Here is a 19,014-nt window from a genome sequence, read left to right as displayed (position 1 = left end):
TTCGTCGGTTGGTCACATTAACGTATTCACAGATATTCGCATATGCCACACTAATAACAATGATGGGAAGAACCCCGCTTCAATAGACGAAACGGCTATGAAGGAGGACTAAATGCAAGAGTGAAAATATGAAAATGAGGAATGCGGTTACGAAAACAAGATATAGATCACGAGACACAGCATAGGGCCAATTGGGCGACCATACCCTGCACCTGCATGCTTGAAACTATGGGCGTGGAGGTCGGTCTATATCAGTGGTTCGTAACCCAAATTTAACCGCGGAACACTTACGCTAATCTGGAACCCTTCGCGGAACACCATATTTTAGCTGAATCATGAAAAACAAACATATACCACAAGAACGTGTTTGAACTTGAACTTAAGTTCAAACGGCCATACGAATTTGTTTAAATTCGAGGTAAGTTCGAATCAATTGTATTTAGGAGCTCGCTGCCGGTCCGCGTTATCCGGAAAAGCACGCATCAAATATAATTCAACTTTGTTATTCGCCGCTTCATGTCGGTAACTTGCGAAGTGAAAATTCCCCGTACAGTTTATAAATGCCAGGATATCGACAGAGTGTCTATACCTGTCGTTATATAAATTTCAGTGGTGTTATCGATTACGTATTGTCTTCAACTTTGTTACTCATACCCATGATAATCCAGGTATTATAATCATACAGACTCGAACTAGGCTAAGTCAATATGTACCGACGGATAAGTCATACGGGATGCATTTGTGACTGGAAATAAAAAAAATCCACATTGCTTCACGTTTCAATAATAAAACCACGGAAACCAATAGAAAGTGCGTATATGAGTTACTGAAGTTTTTGGGGACTAAAAATCTGACGATGAAGCGTATATCACGCTGTTAAGGCTCCAAGAGTGTGGGGTATAGATAGTCGTTCAGTTAGTTCAATTGATGATAATAATTGAACTTGGCATTACCAATGCTTAAATACGATAATTTCATCTTTGTCCGTTGTCATTCGACAACTCTGATGGCATCGCTCTCAGGCGACAGTATGAAACGTGGTTGAAGTGTACAGGAAGTAGTAATGTGAGGTTTTGATAATGTGAGCGAAAATATAGTCAAAAATTATATATAGATTATTGATTGACATATTCAATCATGTAAAATTCCGTGAAGTTAGTCGGTTATTCGCAGCTCCTGTGTTTACCTTGACAGTATATTATATTATATTATATTGTTATAATATTGATAAATATTGATAATAGCATAGTATTGAAGTTTCAACGATATCAACAACACTGCCCTAAAATATTTAATTGATTTCGCTAGCGCCATGGAATCGCTGGTGTGAGTCGTGTGCGGTAAGAAAGATGAGTTAGCAAACGGCGAGCCCATTCTGCACGCATATATGTCAGCCAAGCACAGTTTATTCACATGACCGCAACATGTTCCTAATCGTATGATACACTCGATGTCTTTCATTATGTCGTCCAGTACCATACTAGTCTGCTTTTGTTTAGCTACCTTCCTATCCATTCACGTCTCCAGGATGGGCACGTATATTCGTTGTAGTGAGGTTAACTTATTGTTTTCTTTTGAGATTCTCAGGGCATTGTGCGCGCATTTTATTGAGGCCGCGCGGGTGTCGTGAGTTTTGTTTTCGCGAAAATGCTTCGAGGTCGGTCTGAATAAACTCCATTAAAGGAAATTATTCTGCACTACGTGATTATTATGCGCTGGTCGGAGGATGTGGAAGAAATGTAATCAGTAATGTATTTAAGTGTAAGTAAGAATCAGTAAGAAATGAAATCTTGATACTGATTTGAATAATCCTAATCTAAATGCAGGTGGATTGGCCGATAGCATACGGTTTGTACTCGACGTCATGGTGGGTCTTATATACGACAGTGTCGCACACCCAATGATGTGGCCGATATTGTTTTCTATGTAGCCTACGTCTCGAATGTTTGGTGTTTGTTGATGTAGCTACTCAGAGGTAAAGTCACTTAGAGGCGTACGGATTCGGATTGTCCTTCTTCATTGGTGAACTGTTGATGAATGAACAATTGATCCAAAACATATAAAAGTGAAGTCTCTTTGTAATGGATTGTGTAGATACGTCACCACCTAATAGAAAATGATTGGTTGTTTTACATGTATAACTATTTTATGGACAGTCCTGTGTTAAGTGTTAGAACATACCTGTAGACCAGGGGTCGCCAACTCAAACGGGTCGCGGGCCACTTTTCAAAATTCGTAGAGGCCGCGGGCCGCATATCTTCAATATCGAGATAAATATAGGCAACGCAGTTTAACAACCATGTTTTTGATAACTCTACGTCAGTGCAACGCTGTGCTCTCAACCATGGGTGACGAGCATAGTTACCACACCAGAAATAATATTTTATTGAAGAAATATAAATACAACAAAAATATCATGATCGTCAAATTCATTCTATTTTGAACTATAAGCTGCGTACGATCCCTGGCAACACTCTTCAGCAACTAAAGCAGGGGTGGCCAACTTTATTGCTATTCACAGCCGCATTTCAATCACTTCTGTAGCCTACGGCCACATTCCAGTGCATAGTTGAATGAACTAACTGAAGGCGAAATACCCACGTTAAACTGTCCATGTCCATTTCCAGTGGAATCCGGACTCCTACTCATTTAGGCTTATTAGGCGCACCTAAATCGTTATTAGTCATGTCATGAAAAGTCACGGGTATTCGCTCTTTAGTCGCGCGAAGCGCGTATATTTTTTCATATTCATAAGTGAATTTCGTCATTAATATTAGTCTAGTTTCACATATTACTATCAAATATTTATCCTTTTTCAGGCTATGTGATCTGATTCACCGGTATAGAGTTGATACAGGGGTGTCTTCGAAAATTTAGGGAAGTTATTAATACTGTGATGCATCTTTGCATGGGCCAATTGTTATTAGTCCCCTTTGTTGCCTGCTGTTATTTCATGACGTCCTATCAGGATTGTCGGTATAGTGGAAATATATTGGATTCGCCCAAACGTAGGCCTGCCAAAAACAAATTTCCTTCGTGATGAGGAGAATACAATTACAAATTGATATTTCTTTATGGGTCGCATGATCTTTCTTTGCTGATCGCATATGCACTGTAGAGCACAGATTACAAAGGACAATACTATATTAAAATAATCGTAAACCAACTAGCATTGAAAGGCGCGTATAGCTCAAAGAAAATTTGAAGAATAATTCGGGCCGCGTGTTGGTGACCCCTGCTGTAGACACTCCGTCACTCAGCAGTCATTGTCACAAATGACAATTCAAAGCGAATCTAGGTAAATAGCGGTCTTCCATTCCAACTGGATGAGTTAGCAATGTGTTACAGACGTTACAGTGGCACTGAGGCACATATGTAAGCCACGGCAACCCGCAACCAGATGTACATTGTACATTGTATAATGTACGTACATGTGTTGATGCCTACGATTGAGTTGTCGACGCGTTTTATTTTTATTTCAATCAGGTTGTTTATAGTTTATTGTCGAATATTTAGAACTGCATAGATATATGTAGATGTATTTAGTATGACACTTGAAACGAGAGCACTGTTGGTACGATATCTTTAAAATGCTAATGTTTATGATAAGATTCCTATCACAATGGAACGCAAAAGAGGATCTGTTGCGACGGCTACATCGCAGAGGTAGCTAAAACCAAATCACGTCCGGCTGCGTAAGAAGCGCAATGAAGTCATAAATATTTGGATGATGTGATTATGAATGCCTAAAAAAACGTCTAGGCGCAATCCATCATTATTTTACTGTGTATCTCCGGCTCAAGTTGTCATGATCCACTTCTACATCATAAGTCGCATGTAGATATTATTGATTCATTCGTTACATGACTTGCAACGTGGTGCACGCTGACTAAATGCGCAGGAAAGCTCGATTGCATGCCGTGATTACTTGATGCATAGAAGATGTAACTGATTTGAAATATCAGCAAATAGGATAAGTACTCGCTTTGAAAAGTTATTTACTAGACAGGCATATCTTACTGAAGTTATCGTGGTATCGAGCTCACTTCTCTGGAATATTTATGGCGGAGTTTAAACTGATGCGCGATTGCCTTGAGGCCATAGATAAGCGGAGTGCGTAATTTCCGAATCCGGATCGGATCTTTTTCAATTCCAAAATCCTCTTTGCGACTCCGACACAGCGACTCCGTGGCATCATATATCAATGTGTAGTAGCTCTTTCACACCTCCATCGCACCCCGTTCACGATTGGTATTCCGAAAATACCAATTCCAATATCCTTTAGCGTGTACACTGTACAGTGGACACACACCCGTTCACTCATATCACACCGGGGATTCTTAAATTGCGGGCCGGCCTACCGCCTACAGGCGCCTTCAAATATAATAATAGAAGTGGAAGGAGAGGTAAAAATAATGTCACAGCACCGGGTACAGGCGAATTTGAACTAGATCCGGCAATTCAAAAACAATTTTCTTATCTCTCGCCCGCTTATCAATAAGCACACTAACGGGCCGGACAAGAACGATTATATTTCCGCGTCGAAAGGGGAATAAATTAGTTACGATAGCACTAACTATTAACTAACGGTTTGTCATCTTCAATTATTCGAAAGATAGTCAGGAAAAACGGAATGGCCGACATTCCTGCACTCTGTTGTTGCGATTTTATCATTGTCGACTATCCGAGGGAAATGGAACTCTCAAAATAATCCATCATCACACGGCAGCATCTATAGTAACGTTATTCGTAGTGCCGACACCGGCTCGCGCGCGTAGGCGATAAAGTCATCACACTCAATAGCAAATTGTACGAAAACGATAATGTAAATGACGTGAACTGTCACCGGCCGAAAGAGGCCATTACAGGATGCAGCTTTGTTTATGCTGCGTGGGTATGCGGATCATCAGACGTCGCATGGAATCACATTTCAATTGCCATATTACCAGGCCGTGTTATTTTTGGCATATGCCAAAACTGCCAAAAATAACTTATTTTTGGCATTTTTCGATTTTTATTTTTGGCAGTTTTGGCATCGCCCTCTAAATAGATAGTTTCAGCCTCGAATTAGTCACAAAAACGCTTTATTTGGGCTATTTTGTCAAAAGACACCACAAAATGTGCAGCATCCACGTATAATCAGTGCCAACAAACAATAAGAAGAAAAAATCTAACGATTTCATAGGTTAATAATATCAAACGAAACCACAAAATGTGCAGTATCCATCGGAATCGGTGCCAATAAGGAAAAAAAGAAAGAAAAGCCTAACAAACACGCTCAACAGCTGATTGTTACAGCTGTTGAATAGACTTAAATCGTTTGCACTGTAACAGTGCTTCCAAACTCAGGTCAGCTAAGTTTCTCCTAAATTCATTTCTCGCCCAGCGTATCTGGGAAATATCGGCTTCAACAGTAGCCGTTGAGGGAAAGAATGTTGCCAGTCATCCACAAAAGGTTTTCAGAGCTTCAAAATCTTTGGAGGGCCGAATCGGCTTCCATGCATCATGAAAAGAGATCACTTCGCCAGTGCCATCTATCTCATCGATGAAAGAATTTTCTTCCCGATCCTCTTCCAGGAGTTTCTGTGTTGTCTCTCAACACATTCGACCCGACTATCATTTCTCCTTCAGTCTACCGATATATTTTCGGAGGACTTTTGTCACTTCAGATGGCTTTAATATTACCAACTCGCATGGAAGAGTCCTGGGAAGGTTAGCTTGTTTAAGAACATTGACGCAACAAGACTGTCTGGCAAAACGAAACTATGCAGCTCAGAAATAGCCAGACAGTTTGTTGCGTCACAATGTTAATGTTCAACTCGATCACGATGCAAAAATCGTGGTTGATTTTGGGGGTTCCCGTTCCATGAGCAGAATGTAATTTATATTTTAATAATCAGTACTGCGGCAGCTTCTCATTGATACCCGTTTTATCATATTTAGCGCTCGACAAGCCGGTCAAAAATGGTCGTAAAATCGCCTTTGGACACATGGAAAGTATGACGTAAACCAAATGCAGTCAGCCGTTCAATCTCGCTGTGCCCACACCATCTAGGACACCATGCTTTCACCCCTAATGGGTGGGCTGGACCCAGATTAAGAGACGTGCCTGTCACAAACGCTCTTCTCGCTTGTAACGCGGTCCTGTTAACACAACACGATGAACGAAATACACTATTTGGCAGGCCGTGTTATTTTTGGCATATGCCAAAAATTGCTTATTTTTGGCATTTTCAAATTTTTATTTTTGGCAGTTTTGGCATCTGGTTTCTGAAATGCCAAAAATAACACGGCCTGCATATTACGGACGCGTGCTAGTTGTGATCGCGACTAGTTTTCCAGAACGCGAGTGTTTCGTTGGAGACGTTCCGTGTAAACACGCGTTGTCCGTGTTTTAGGTTTGGTTGATGTTGATTAAATGTAATGTAAATAATCGAGCAAGTTTGTCTTCCGAATTAAGTAGGCCTATATAGGGGTTGGTGTGAAGGTGCGGTTAAGCATATTATGCTTTATTCCAGCGATAATGTATTTTGGAGTTGGAGTTTGATTATTCCCGATGATATATAGTCCATATTGTTAATTTTAGCGGGTCGAGGCCTGCGTAACGGACATTGGTATAAGTACTTGTGTTCTTTGGGCGTTTCCGCATATAATTCTAGGATTGCGATCAAACTTCAGATGTTCATTTATGAATGGCGCCGTCACGTAAGATAAGGAAGTAGGCCAGTTGCCTAAACCCGCCGGTATTATTCGACCCGCGTTCCTGTTTAAATTGGACATTTGCTGGGTCTGTGGATATGATGATAATCGTTATAGATCAGGGCCTTGGAATCGGTCAGGGGTATTTTGAACAGTGCGCTGCGGAAATCAGAAGTCTTAATAAGATACTCACACTTTTCGAAATAGTTACTGATTGAGCACTGGAGCAGGCATTCTATTACTTGCCAAACTGCTGCTGACTGCGTGGATACGCTAACAGCATCCTCAGTCCATGGAAAATGATCATGATCAGTTTTGAATCTTTATTTCTATTTACAGATACATATTAATGTAGCAATACGATCAATTACCGCTCGCAGACAAGCGCCCCGATGTCAATTGGAAGAATACGATGGCATTTCCACGCGCTATGCTTCATTTCCGCAATCTTCACCTCGCCCATGGCTATGACGATGAGTGAGTGGTAAAATTACTTTTCTGAAAGTTGACTGCCAGCTGACATTGAAGCCGGAAGATGAATCGTGAATACGACTGGGCACAATGATTCGAGTACTCGAATCTGTATCGAGTAGTAATTTTAATGATTAGAGTCGAGTAGTAAAAGACGATTTTTTTCGAGTACTGAAATTATGCGCTCCTCGCAACTGAAAGTTAATTTAGTAACGAGAATTATAATTTTGATACTATTTTCCACTGAGGAAGCCTTGAAACCTTTAATGGCCATGTCGCAGTATACGAGACATATTACAAAGCTACGAACGTTACTGGGAATAGCACATTTCCGAAGTCATGATCATCCAGCAACATTGATAAGAAGTTCAATGATATCGGTATGGTAAAAAAATACCAAGGTATCTTTAATGTGACGGATAACAGGCATTATGTTCTATGTGGTGGCATAAAAGGTGCATATTTGAACTTTTACATAGTGACGCCATAATGATTGATACTCGAATACGCGACTCGAAGCGTAACACGTGATTCAGAATCGAATCAGTCAGGTACTCGATTCTGCCCAGCCCTAATCGTGAAATGCGAGCTTAAATACGTCACAATCACGAAATGCACAGTAGCAAGATCAATAACAACATAGCGTCCGACCAGACTTGGACAACTAGAAAATGTTCAGCTTTTCCAAATTTGAATAGAGTTAGATTACTGGCATTTCGATCTAATTTAGGGAAATTAGACAACTAGAATTATCTAGTTGTCCAAGTCTGCGTCCGACAACCCTAGTACCGGTATAAGCTAGATTGCTTGAAGGCCCATTACAGCAAGCTTGACCGTTTGATTTGATCCAGCGTAAGGACGAAAAGCCAAATCGTAGCATTTGTAATCGTGCAGGTACTCTCAGGATGCTGCAGCAAATCTCTTCTAGGTGTAGCTAATGCAGCTCATCTTGCCCACGATCAGCGGATTGTTGTTGTTGGTATTCATGGTGTTTGTCGACTACTTTGGTCATTTACATATAGGGTTACCATATTTTGGAATCGTGAAAAGAGCACATTTTTTCAAAATTTTCAGACTTACAATACTGGAGTAAAATCCGGAAAAATGGTAAATTTTTCCCGACTTTGTGGTTGGTTGACTAAGAAAAGGTCATCACTTTCCGATCGACTGCCGATTTACACACTTTTACTTAAAATTTAGTAGTGTTCAGTGTTCACTAAAAAAAAGTCGTCACTTACGTTCGAACCACGAATTTATTGTTTACCGTCTTTTATGCCCATTTTTACTCGAATCTAGTCATCATCTTAGCTCTAAAAGCTGTAAAGGATGACGAATTGTCAAAGAGGAGGACTGTGAGTCGTCTTCGGATGTCATTTTCAAAAACCTGTAAAAGGATGACAGATCCTCCTAAAGGAGGACGTATGGTAACCCTACGTTTACACCAGGGTTGTAATGACTCGAGTCATGACTCGAGTCACGATTTTCTAATGACTCGACTTAACTCGAGTCATTTTATCAAAATACGGAAATAACTCGACTCGACTCGAGTCAATCTTTTTATTGACTCGACTTGGACTCGAGTCATTGCGCATGACTCGAACCAAGTCATATGACTCGAGAGTCAGACGTCTAAGACCGACATGTCATTGTAATTTCGGATAATAGTAAAGTAATCACACTTTGTCTGTTAGTCCTGGTACTTGAAAATGCGACCAAAAACTGCTAAAAGTGAAAAAAAATAGTATATTACAAATCCAAACCATTCGATATCACCAAATAGACTATAAAAAGTGGATTTAACAAGATTTTAACTGGGAACTGAGCAGTCAACACAATGACTTGAACTCGGACTTGAGTCGTAATACCACTACTCGATGACTTGGACTAGGTGGTGAATTGAAAATGACTCGACTTGACTTGTGTCAAAACTATGAAAGTGAGATTGACTTGTGACTCGGAGCCTTGCGACTTAGTTACAGCCCTGATTTACACCAAGCATTTTTTTTTCTTTTTTATTCCTTAGCTGCCGACTTGTAGCACGGCCCACTGCTACGCTTTAATAAGACACCGTTTCCGCCAGTGCTTCCCAACCTTTTTGGATGTCGGAGCCGCATTTTAAACTTAGGAGTATGTATGGATCCGAATGAAAACACTTGAGTAGGCTACTTATAACGAAAATTTATAGTCAGCTAGCCTACCTCTGGGTCTCATCATCCAGCTAATTCAAAAGCATGTACAATATGTGTACATATAGGCTTCTACAGATTCTATACCTGTTATTTAGGTAATGATAGACGCAAATTGGTGAGTGCTATACATTGAAATAAACTGAAAATGCATATCATTGCTACAGCATCTATTGTCGTATGTCGTTATGTGATAGCTCTTCCAACACAAGATTGCGGGGGATTATGCGCTGGATAATATTGGATTTATTGCAATTTATACTTGACTATGAGATGTTACTTTGATGTTGAAATTTATAGAGACGATACATAAAGGTCTATGGCCCGCAGAAATCAAGATATATCCTTGTCTTACGGGTATATTCATTCATGTGTTTGACGCTAGTCTGCAAGATTTCTCTTTCCTGGTTCTCAGAAGCGGCCTTGGATGGTTTCAGACATATCTAATATCCCACATTATAGCATTCATATACAGAAATTGGCTATAGCTATTCATAGAAACAAACAAAAACGGTCGTCAATTATATTTTTGTGGCATATTTAGAGGTCAATCAGAGCCGCAAGAAGGCCACCGTTTGATAATCACTGGTTTATACAGATGAGATGGCGAGAAGGAGCCTGGTAAACCTCCACTACGTTATCTCGCCACACGATCAATGAGGCCAAACCTATTTCGTGATCCCAACTGTGGTTTCAAATTGCTGAAATAGAAATATATAACATTGAATCGGATGTATACTATGCGTAAGTAACGCAATATTTCACGATTCTTGATCCTTGGTCACTTGACCTATGGATTTATGAATAATGTATATTTAAATTGCTAGTGTGGAATAGCCTGCGACTTCATCGACTTTGATGTAACCGTCTCTACAGTATCCACGACGTTACAGAAAGGCTGCCATAGCGAGTGATATCATTCCATTTGCTATTAATCTTCGCACGACGAGTCTGTGGCTTTAATCGATTTTTTCCTAGCACAGGAACAGCTGCAGTGTGGCATGCATGAGAAAATAAAATTAATAATAATAAACAATAAAATATCAATTTGGCATAAAGCGTCCGTGGCGTAAATGTCGTATTTTATTCTTGATTTATTTCCTTCGTATCATTTCGCCATCCCCGCAGATGTTACCGCACGGTACGCGGCTGCTAGAATAAAGGTTAGGGTGCAATATTTATGTTCAAGAGATTCAATTAGCGACAAAAATGCGCGCGAGGCGTCGGTTTAAATTTATATCCCAACATATCAAGGGGCAAGGCACTAGTAAAATTTTCTCAGATCGCTACAAAATGCGTTAATGTAATCAGCAAGATACTCCTACTCACTACGCATATATTTACATACCCAAGACAGTCACTCACATTCCCGTTATTGGTTTCGAAGCAGCCAGCGGCTACCGTAATAGCGCTATGTACCAATCCCCATTAGCGCACGCGTCCTACTCTCAGCGTGGAGGCGTTTCCGATATCAAAGCAACAATGTCGATTGGTCCATCATTGCGTCGTTTTATTGATGGTACTTCAAGATACGGATAAGAATCAGAGTAATCAACTAAATTGCTGGAGATTTTAGTCTTGCTGAAATTAGGCCTGTGGAACAGATTGTTGTTTTGACCTGATATAAACACGTGTGTGTTTTGTCACTTGTGTTTGTAACAGTGTTGGGGGTACTTTAGTCAGGCTCGAATCACGCTGACTTGACTTGACTCCAGTCACTACCCCAAAATGCCCTGAGGTGACTCTGACAGAGTATGTGAATTGATCCGTGACTTGAAGATAATCTTTCAAGTCCTCAAATGGTTGGCATTGTAAATGTCATAGCGCATATTAATATGAAATCGATGCATACTGAATATGAGCGTGAATTATTGCATACGGCAGTTAGTGAATTTTGCATGTTGAATTCAGCGCTTGGTGAATTTGGCACCTGGCACTGGCTATATATGTAATAATGTATTCGGGTTAGCGTTCAGGGTTAATCACCATCGCCAATCACGACCTGTGGAGCCTATTGAGCGTAACTCGTTTGTATGTTGTATACATATAAGACAGTGCTCGGAACATTTTTCGTCTGAAGAGCCATGTTTGCCCTACATTTTCCATTTTAACTCCAAAAGAGCCGTACATGTCAATCAATTGTTACGTCACAGTTGAAAACTCATGGCGCCATGGTAGTACAAATTCCAACTCCCTGTGTGAAAGACCTCCTAATATAGTCGATGTAGAGAGATTCACAATAGTTTTTAGACAGCTTCATTTCTACGTCCTCACGGTAGCCAGTTCAGACAAGAGGAGAGCATGCATTGTCATGGGGTCCACCAAGTGTCCATGCAACGGAGTCGGTGCTAGACACTTGGCGGCCCTAGAAATAACAGTACCATCACAATAGTAACTATATCATCACATACACCCCTAATGGGTGTGCTGTCACACCTGCATGGGATAAATCGTGGGCGCCATATTTCTCTGTAAAAACTGTTAGGCTACTAATCATCCTGTGGCAGCGCAATTCATCGTAAATAGTTGAGAATTTATAATAATTGATATTAATCTAAATATTGATCGACTTCTCAATTCGGCGGTAACATAAACGTTGCACTTCACGCCTAAATTTCAACGGCAGTACTAGAAAGCCACTCATCAACGAAGAACGAGGGTGGCAAAGCGTTGTTTGTAATTTTGATTTGTTACTAAAATGTCACTTCCAAGGCAGTTCATTTCTCGGCGTAAATCAGGAAGACAATGTGCATTTGAAAACTAGATCGTCACACAGGCGTCCCCATGTCATGCTATTCTCTTTGATCAACCGACGTGTGGTGCCATCCAAGATGACGCAGCGGGCGATGCCGAGTACATCGAATTCGCGATTGATATTGGTCACTGGCGCTACAGCAACTTGAATTTGAAGATTTTGTAAAGGGGTCCAAGCCGTTAACCCTGGATACGCCATTGTCTTGACCTCTCAAACTTAGTCAAACACATGTTTATGCCACCACGAGTATAATTATTCTAGCCGTTAAGAAATTTTACAAACAAATTGCTGCAATATCGATAAAATTAAGTACAAAATTGAAAATATGTCACAGAGCCATATCTTATACCCAAAAGAGCCATACATAGCTCGCAAGCCATAGGTTCCCGACCACTGATATAAGATCATCGTCTACGCCGAAGCGCGCTTTTTACCGACGAACGATCGATAGCCTACTGTTACACTGCTCACAGCTCTGATGAATATGATTGCTTTATTTGAAATATATTGATATTTTACCTGTGTCCATGCTACAGTATTCAGTTGCCAACCTCAGAGGGAGCGTGGCGACGTCTTGTAAAGGAGAATGCGCGCCATATTTCCACATTGCTTCACAACTAATACGAATCCTAATTGTAAACTTCAATTGATTACAGAGGTATAATTACAAAAATATCTACCACAGGGGCAATAGATGCTTAGCCTTCAGCTTGATATTTTTATCCGGATTTTAACATGGAAGACGCAAACCGGGTCCGATTTAAATCAGGATTCCATTTCATCGAAACAGGATTGGATCTAGATCACAGAAAAACTGATCCTTACAACGCTCAAACAGTATTCATTCTTTAATCTTTACGCATATGATTTCGGCACTCCTTTTTCCCTTCATGCAATTTCAGTCAAATAACGTCGCTTACAGTGAATTATACTCTCATAGCAGTTAGAATGGAATAGTATTCTTAGCAACTGACGAATGTGACCAGTGAATCGTATTCCGGGATTCGTATCGTGGCATCAGTTTATATTAGGTATGGCAACAAGTTTGACAAGGTTGACAACGTCTAACACAGTGGTTCCAAAACTATTTTCCACTCATCTATCACTTCTCAAGCTCGACACAACTATTTCGCCTCCATAAGACCTAGAGTTCATCAGCAACCATGTACTGCTACTTTTCCACAGTAGTCAAATAGGTTTAAGTAGTCTTATTCGCATATACTACAAATACTTCAACACCAAATTTTTGATGCTGAAATACTATAATGTCTGTGTCCGTAATTGTTGGATCCACTTCCACGAAGTGTTGCTACGTAGTTGAGAAAATATCATGAACAAGTTCAATTGGTGTAATGAAGTGACTTTTTAGAACGTGACCAAAATCCGACTTTTATTGACATCTTTCGACCCAAACCTCACACATCAACAAAAATGCATTTTTAATGTTTGTATGCTGCGTTTCTACGGACATGCATCATATAGAGAAGACGCAGACAACCAGCTGCACGCTACGCAGTTCTATAAAACACGATTCAAGAGAAGCCGTAGACAACCAGCTGTACGTTACACAGTTCTATGAAACACTATTCATTACACTCAAGGTCGTCGATACATTGAGTTTAATGACACTGAAAATTCTTCTTTATAATATTTTTCATAGAAAATTCATTGAAAATGTAGATTTGATTTTGTGAAACGTGATTAAAAATTGAATTCGGAGCTTGACTTTCTACTAGTGCGGAGTATGGACCGGAGCCGGACTGGATTTCCGCCCGGATTTTTTCGATTTTGGCCGGAACCGGTTCGGAGCCAGATCAGTGCCTTTTCTAATACTGCCGGAGCCGGATCAGTACTTTTTTGATACGGCCAGAATATTCATTGACTATCATTAACTACCAATCTTTATTGACTAGCATTAACTACCAACCAACCAACCACACGCAAGTAACCGCCAAGCCACTGCGAAAATAAACCAGCCATATTTATAAAATCACGGAACCACCGTTACACCGTACCGTGTAGGGCGGAGCGTGGACTTTTTCATTTTGGTCCGGAGTCGGATCAGTACTTTTCCTGATACGGCCGGAGTCGGACCACAGAATTGAAAAACAGGATTGGAATCGGACCAGAGAATTTGTCGATCCGCTGCGCACTATACTCTCTACTCATGGTCGCATAATTTCCATACGAATCTGAGTCACTATTGAATAGATTCCTTGATCTGTATGGGATCAGAAAAGAACAAGATTGTGGAATAATAAATACGGAGTTTTGTTGCTCCTTAACGTGAAGTATATTTAAGCCTAATATTTCTTAAGTCATTTTGTATAAATACCTAATGATTCGTATTATTTTAATTTAGAACCACGCGAATACAAAATCCCTCCAGATGAGTACAATGAAGAGGGCTGCCTATGTAAGTGCTAAATGTTTTAGTGGTTTTACAAGATCGTTTTGAATGTTTTCTTTCAAATTAGCGTTTGTTTGGAATTATCGTGCATCTTGTTTGGAACCAATCGGAATTTTATTAGCACTCGAAATTAAGGCAATTTTTTTAATCCTACAGTCTTACGAAAGTCGAAACATACTTTTAAATTTCGATTTCCGCAAATTAATAAATACTGCTCAGTACTCGCTCCAGTTTACTCGATATCACTCTGCCCTCTACTGCATTGCGAAATGAGTTTCGTGTGCTTTTTCCCGCTCCCCTGCCCGCGGTGTGTACATTGCACAGTGTACATGTTTTCCAGGTGGTTGGACTGCGTGGATGAACAACAATGATTATAATCCCGTGGTTGGTGATGACACTACATACGTAAACCTACGGAAGGAATACAACTTTTGCGAAAGTCCTGAAAAAATTAAGTGCAGGTATATAAACAAAACATATCGCCTACCTTTCAAACGGGAGTTGCATCGGTCGGTTCTAAAGGCGCAACTACCAATTTTCCTCGCAGGGAAAAGCTTCGATGGCAAATACCGTTCGCGATTCTTAACGTACGAAACACCGTGTGTGACGTGAATACCGGTTTGACATGCACGTCGAAGCCTTTCATGCCACCCGAAAGCGAAGAAAAGTCATATTATTGCAACGATTTCGAGATCATGGTCCTCTGCTGCAGCTGCTCTGTGGTAAGTTGTGTTATACGCGATTTGGTATGTTTCAAGATTTTATCCGTATTAAAGTAAATAGGATTCTCTCAAATAATTTAAGCATATTTTTCGTCATTTAGGCCGGATATACAACATACGCCACAAAAAAATCAGAAAGTCCTACCACCTCTTCTATCACATCTGCTGCCACAAACAATTCTGACAATACCGAGCCTACCACGAAATCTACGTTATTACAAAGCAAACGTGGTGGTGAGAACACCAACACAGGTGCTCATCGTATAATCCTGACTTATGTCATATATCTTTTTAGAATCGTCAAGCAACTATGTTATCATGCTGTCTATCCTGCTAGCATTGCTGGGATGTATCATCGTTAGCGGGGTTATAACAATCATTTGTTTTGTACGACGAAAAGAATCCAGAAGCAAGCATGCAAACCTATTTTATCAAGAGGTGGAGGTACTGACAGATGATGGTCTAGTTTCATCATTCACATAGCTCACTTTTAGTAAATTTGCAGGTAAAATATGTGGAACCCCCGATCGCGGTTTTCCCCGTCAATCAAGCTTCGCAGCGAATTGTGACTCCGCCGTCACCTAGCGGCTCGACCGATTACCTCACCACGTCTGAAGACGAAGGCTACAAAAGCCGACCATCGTACAGTAACCGCAAACTCAAAACGAAAAGGCAGAGGGACAAAAAATTTCAACACAGTTTCTACCGACGCGGGAACATGAGTGACAGTTCCGAATTTCCCCCCTTATACTCTTCGTCGCCATCAAGGGGAAGCGACGATGGCCCTACGCGTCGATGGCTACCGGACGAGTACGAGCGTTCCCTTCAACGACATCAGCGAAACAATTCTAATACTAGGAATTCATTTTTCGGTCCATCCTTTCAATGTAATACCCGCAAAAAGAGTGGTTCGTAGTGGCTTGATTTCATCTCGTAGATACTACTTGATTCACAAATCTGTCGAGGAAGCTTGATACTGGTTGAAATTTCCACACCGCATTTGAGGGCAAGGAATATTTCAACGGTGAATTTACCTCCATGGCTTTATTGTCGCGCCATTTTCATGTTAGCATCACATTTGTCAAAATCCTAAACTTACAATTACTTTACTTCATTTGGTAAATACAGAATTCATTCGGTTAAGTGCCCATCAAAATTGAATCTGCAGACTTTTCCTGGCTAGTAGAGCTCTGTGAATAAAACTTCAACTTACCAGACACGGAGAATAACCCTTATTCCGTCGTCTACAACCCTACAAGGAATGTAAAATAACGTACTTGTATGCCGTTTCTGGGGAAAGCCTATTTCACATACGCAATCGTGGGTGTCCGTTCATACCGAGAAAACCATTACAGAGAATGCCATTACCGAGAATGGACACCACCGAGAATGGCGCCACCGAGAATGGACATTAGTACGCTAGGTTCTCGGCAGCGTGCATATTCCATAATATACATTATCGGCAATGTCCATTCTCAGTGGTGGCCATTCTCAGAAATGTCCATTCTCGGTAATGACATGCTCTGTAATGTCCATTCTCGGTATTGGTATAGAACCGCAATCGTGAGATTGAAATTATTTGTCCACCGGTCCTGTCACAAAACTCATATTTTTTCAGCCGGTTCTGTTTCAAAAAGTCAGCAACCATTAATGCTAATATCGTGAGACGATTCTATACCACTGGTGCGAATCTGAATCCGACATTTTATGCGACCCCTGACTGTCATATGATGAAAATTTGCGAATCTGACTCCAGCTAATTTCGCACTGCGACTCCAAGTCTCCTCGTTAAATTTCTCTGACCCTGAGGTGGGCAAACTGTCTCCAGGGGAGACAATTCCTACGCTTTCTGTATTTCGGTTCGAAAGAAATGGAAATACTATCTTATTTGCATCAATTTAACTTCGTAATAAAATCGGATGAAATTTTTGTTAGGCTTGATATTTTTATTGTGTTTGGCTAATATCCAGTTCAATTCAATTTAGTATTACCAATTTCATCATTTAATTCACCACAAGACTGCGATACAATAAAAAGATAGGAAAGTGTTGAAACAACGTTGAATAGCCTAGTCTTTGAAATCAGACACCCACCTGGATTAGCCGATGTAAAAATGAGGCATGCACGCTGCACAGTGTGAATTGCACACTTCATGAAAAGTAAAAGAAGATAATATGAAAGCACAGGCGGAAAAGAGAGGTGGCATGTGTCTGATAGCGAGATCGATATGTCAGGTCGTGGTCCGGTGAACTTTAGTGCTGACAATATTGAGGCAGTAGAAATTGTTTGTATTTTGAATTGAATGTGGATAATGGATATGCAGTATGCAGGTATTCAGTGTGCAATGTGCATGCCTCCTCTTTACATCGCCTAGGCAAGGGGTGGCCAACCTGCGGCCGTCGACTCGTAATTCCATTAGTATGTGTTAGCGGCCGTCGACATGCAAATTGAATTTGCGAACAACTCTCGAAATTTTGAGAGATTTTCATTAATCTTGAAATTTTCTTCGCTCGATTCAATACGACTTCATTTTTCGAAGACACCCCCATCATCAACCCCACCGACTTTGTGGTTGGTTGACTAAAAAAAGTACAACTTTCCGGCTGAACTCCCGACATGCAGTTTTTCCTTTTCTTCCCGAAATAGCCGCCGGCGGAGCGTTACGTCTGTGCTGGTTTACTGTATCTCAGTCGGATTTGCCCCTATATTTAACCAAAAATCTCAAAAAATAGGACATTTGGGCGTCCTCCGAGGACACTTTCAAAAAAGTCAAAAAAGAGGACTAATTAATCCTCTTAGAAGAGGACGTATATGGTCACCCTAGAACAGGGTGGGCAAACTACAGACCACGGGCCGCATGCGGCCCGCGAAATGGTAAACAATCGTATTTAAAATATTGAAAAAATGCGCAGTAAATATCTAATTTATGCAGGGACTCCAATAAACTTTTTATCATTTATATTTCACCATGCTAATTATAAAGTTATATTCTCACTAGTATATTTTTATTTCATTGCTGGTGCGATAGCCCGACCTCAGAGCCCACGTATTTTAAAAGGTTTCAATTGCTAAACATACCAGAAAGTCAAAATGGGAATGAATTTTGGATCACTATTGTAATTCTACATTGGCCACTCCAGCAAGCTTAATACTTTTGCTGTTGTACTTGGAAAGATCGATTCGCGCGTGTGGTTCGTTCTCTGTATGTGCAAAAGTATTTATATTTATAAAATCGATATACAGAATATTTGAAGCTAACATGGCTATGACGCTGTCAGTATTGTGTGTCCTGGAGTTGAACCAAAAGTAGAATCAGCAAATCTATACATTAGGGCTCTTCAAAAATGACTTTTTTTCTCAAATCGTACTGGCTACTTGATAAAATTGTTAGGTTACCTAATTTAAGCCTACACAAAAAATTTGGTTCAATTCCAGCCAGTAACCGCTTTGCTACAGGAGAAGAAAGTTTCTATTTATTATTTAAAAATAAATAACAAAAAATTTGAAAATTTTCTGTTCACCCCATGAAAGTGTTAGGCTGTCTATAGAAACGATCCTCACCAAATTTGGTTTAATTCCAACCAGTGGAAGCGGAGTTATTGCCGTCGAAAAATTTTGATTTGAATAAAATAGTATTTACGGTGAGCACAACTATAATAAATAAATAAAGAATCGGTGACCTTAAATCAGGGCTGGCCAACCTTTTCGGCCAAAGGGCAAAATTCGATCGACGAAATTATGCGCGGGCCACTATCCGCGCGAAGCGCGAAA

The 19,014-nt window shown here is 40.4% G+C and overlaps 1 protein-coding gene across 2 annotated transcripts; it reads left to right on the top strand.

The window, feature by feature from the left end:
* The first annotated feature begins 1,618 nt into the window (after positions 1-1,618).
* LOC145450307 (uncharacterized) lies at positions 1,619-17,172 on the top strand. Of its 2 annotated transcripts, XM_080328819.1 has the most exons (8): positions 1,620-1,761; positions 7,039-7,176; positions 14,474-14,527; positions 14,862-14,982; positions 15,069-15,243; positions 15,345-15,477; positions 15,539-15,687; positions 15,749-17,172. In XM_080328819.1, the coding sequence occupies exons 2-8, from the start codon at positions 7,092-7,094 to the stop codon at positions 16,157-16,159; spliced, it is 1,128 nt and encodes a 375-aa protein (XP_080184945.1). In that variant the 5' UTR covers positions 1,620-1,761; positions 7,039-7,091; the 3' UTR covers positions 16,160-17,172. The 2 variants fall into 2 exon arrangements, with proteins under 2 accessions (XP_080184946.1, XP_080184945.1); XM_080328820.1 differs by lacking the exon at positions 14,474-14,527 and having other exon boundaries at positions 1,619-1,761.
* The last annotated feature ends 1,842 nt before the right edge of the window (positions 17,173-19,014 follow it).

This window comes from Botryllus schlosseri, chromosome 11 (genome assembly GCF_051294905.1).
Source record: "Botryllus schlosseri isolate E-star chromosome 11, Bs_hap1, whole genome shotgun sequence".
In the NCBI taxonomy this organism is placed as follows: domain Eukaryota; kingdom Metazoa; phylum Chordata; class Ascidiacea; order Stolidobranchia; family Styelidae; genus Botryllus; species Botryllus schlosseri.
The sequence above is the reverse complement of the archived record's forward strand: the minus strand, read 5'-3'. Positions and strand labels throughout refer to the sequence as shown.

What these genes read in the sequence shown, in the direction of transcription:
- LOC145450307 (XM_080328819.1), top strand. Translation starts at nt 7,092, where the DNA reads ATGTCAATTGGAAGAATACGATGGCATTTCCACGCGCTATGCTTCATT. An exon ending in CAATGAAGAGGGCTGCCTAT is followed by an intron (nt 14,528 to 14,861) that starts GTAAGTGCTAAA and finishes CATGTTTTCCAG; the next exon opens with GTGGTTGGACTGCGTGGATG. An exon ending in TATTTTATCAAGAGGTGGAG is followed by an intron (nt 15,688 to 15,748) that starts GTACTGACAGAT and finishes GTAAATTTGCAG; the next exon opens with GTAAAATATGTGGAACCCCC.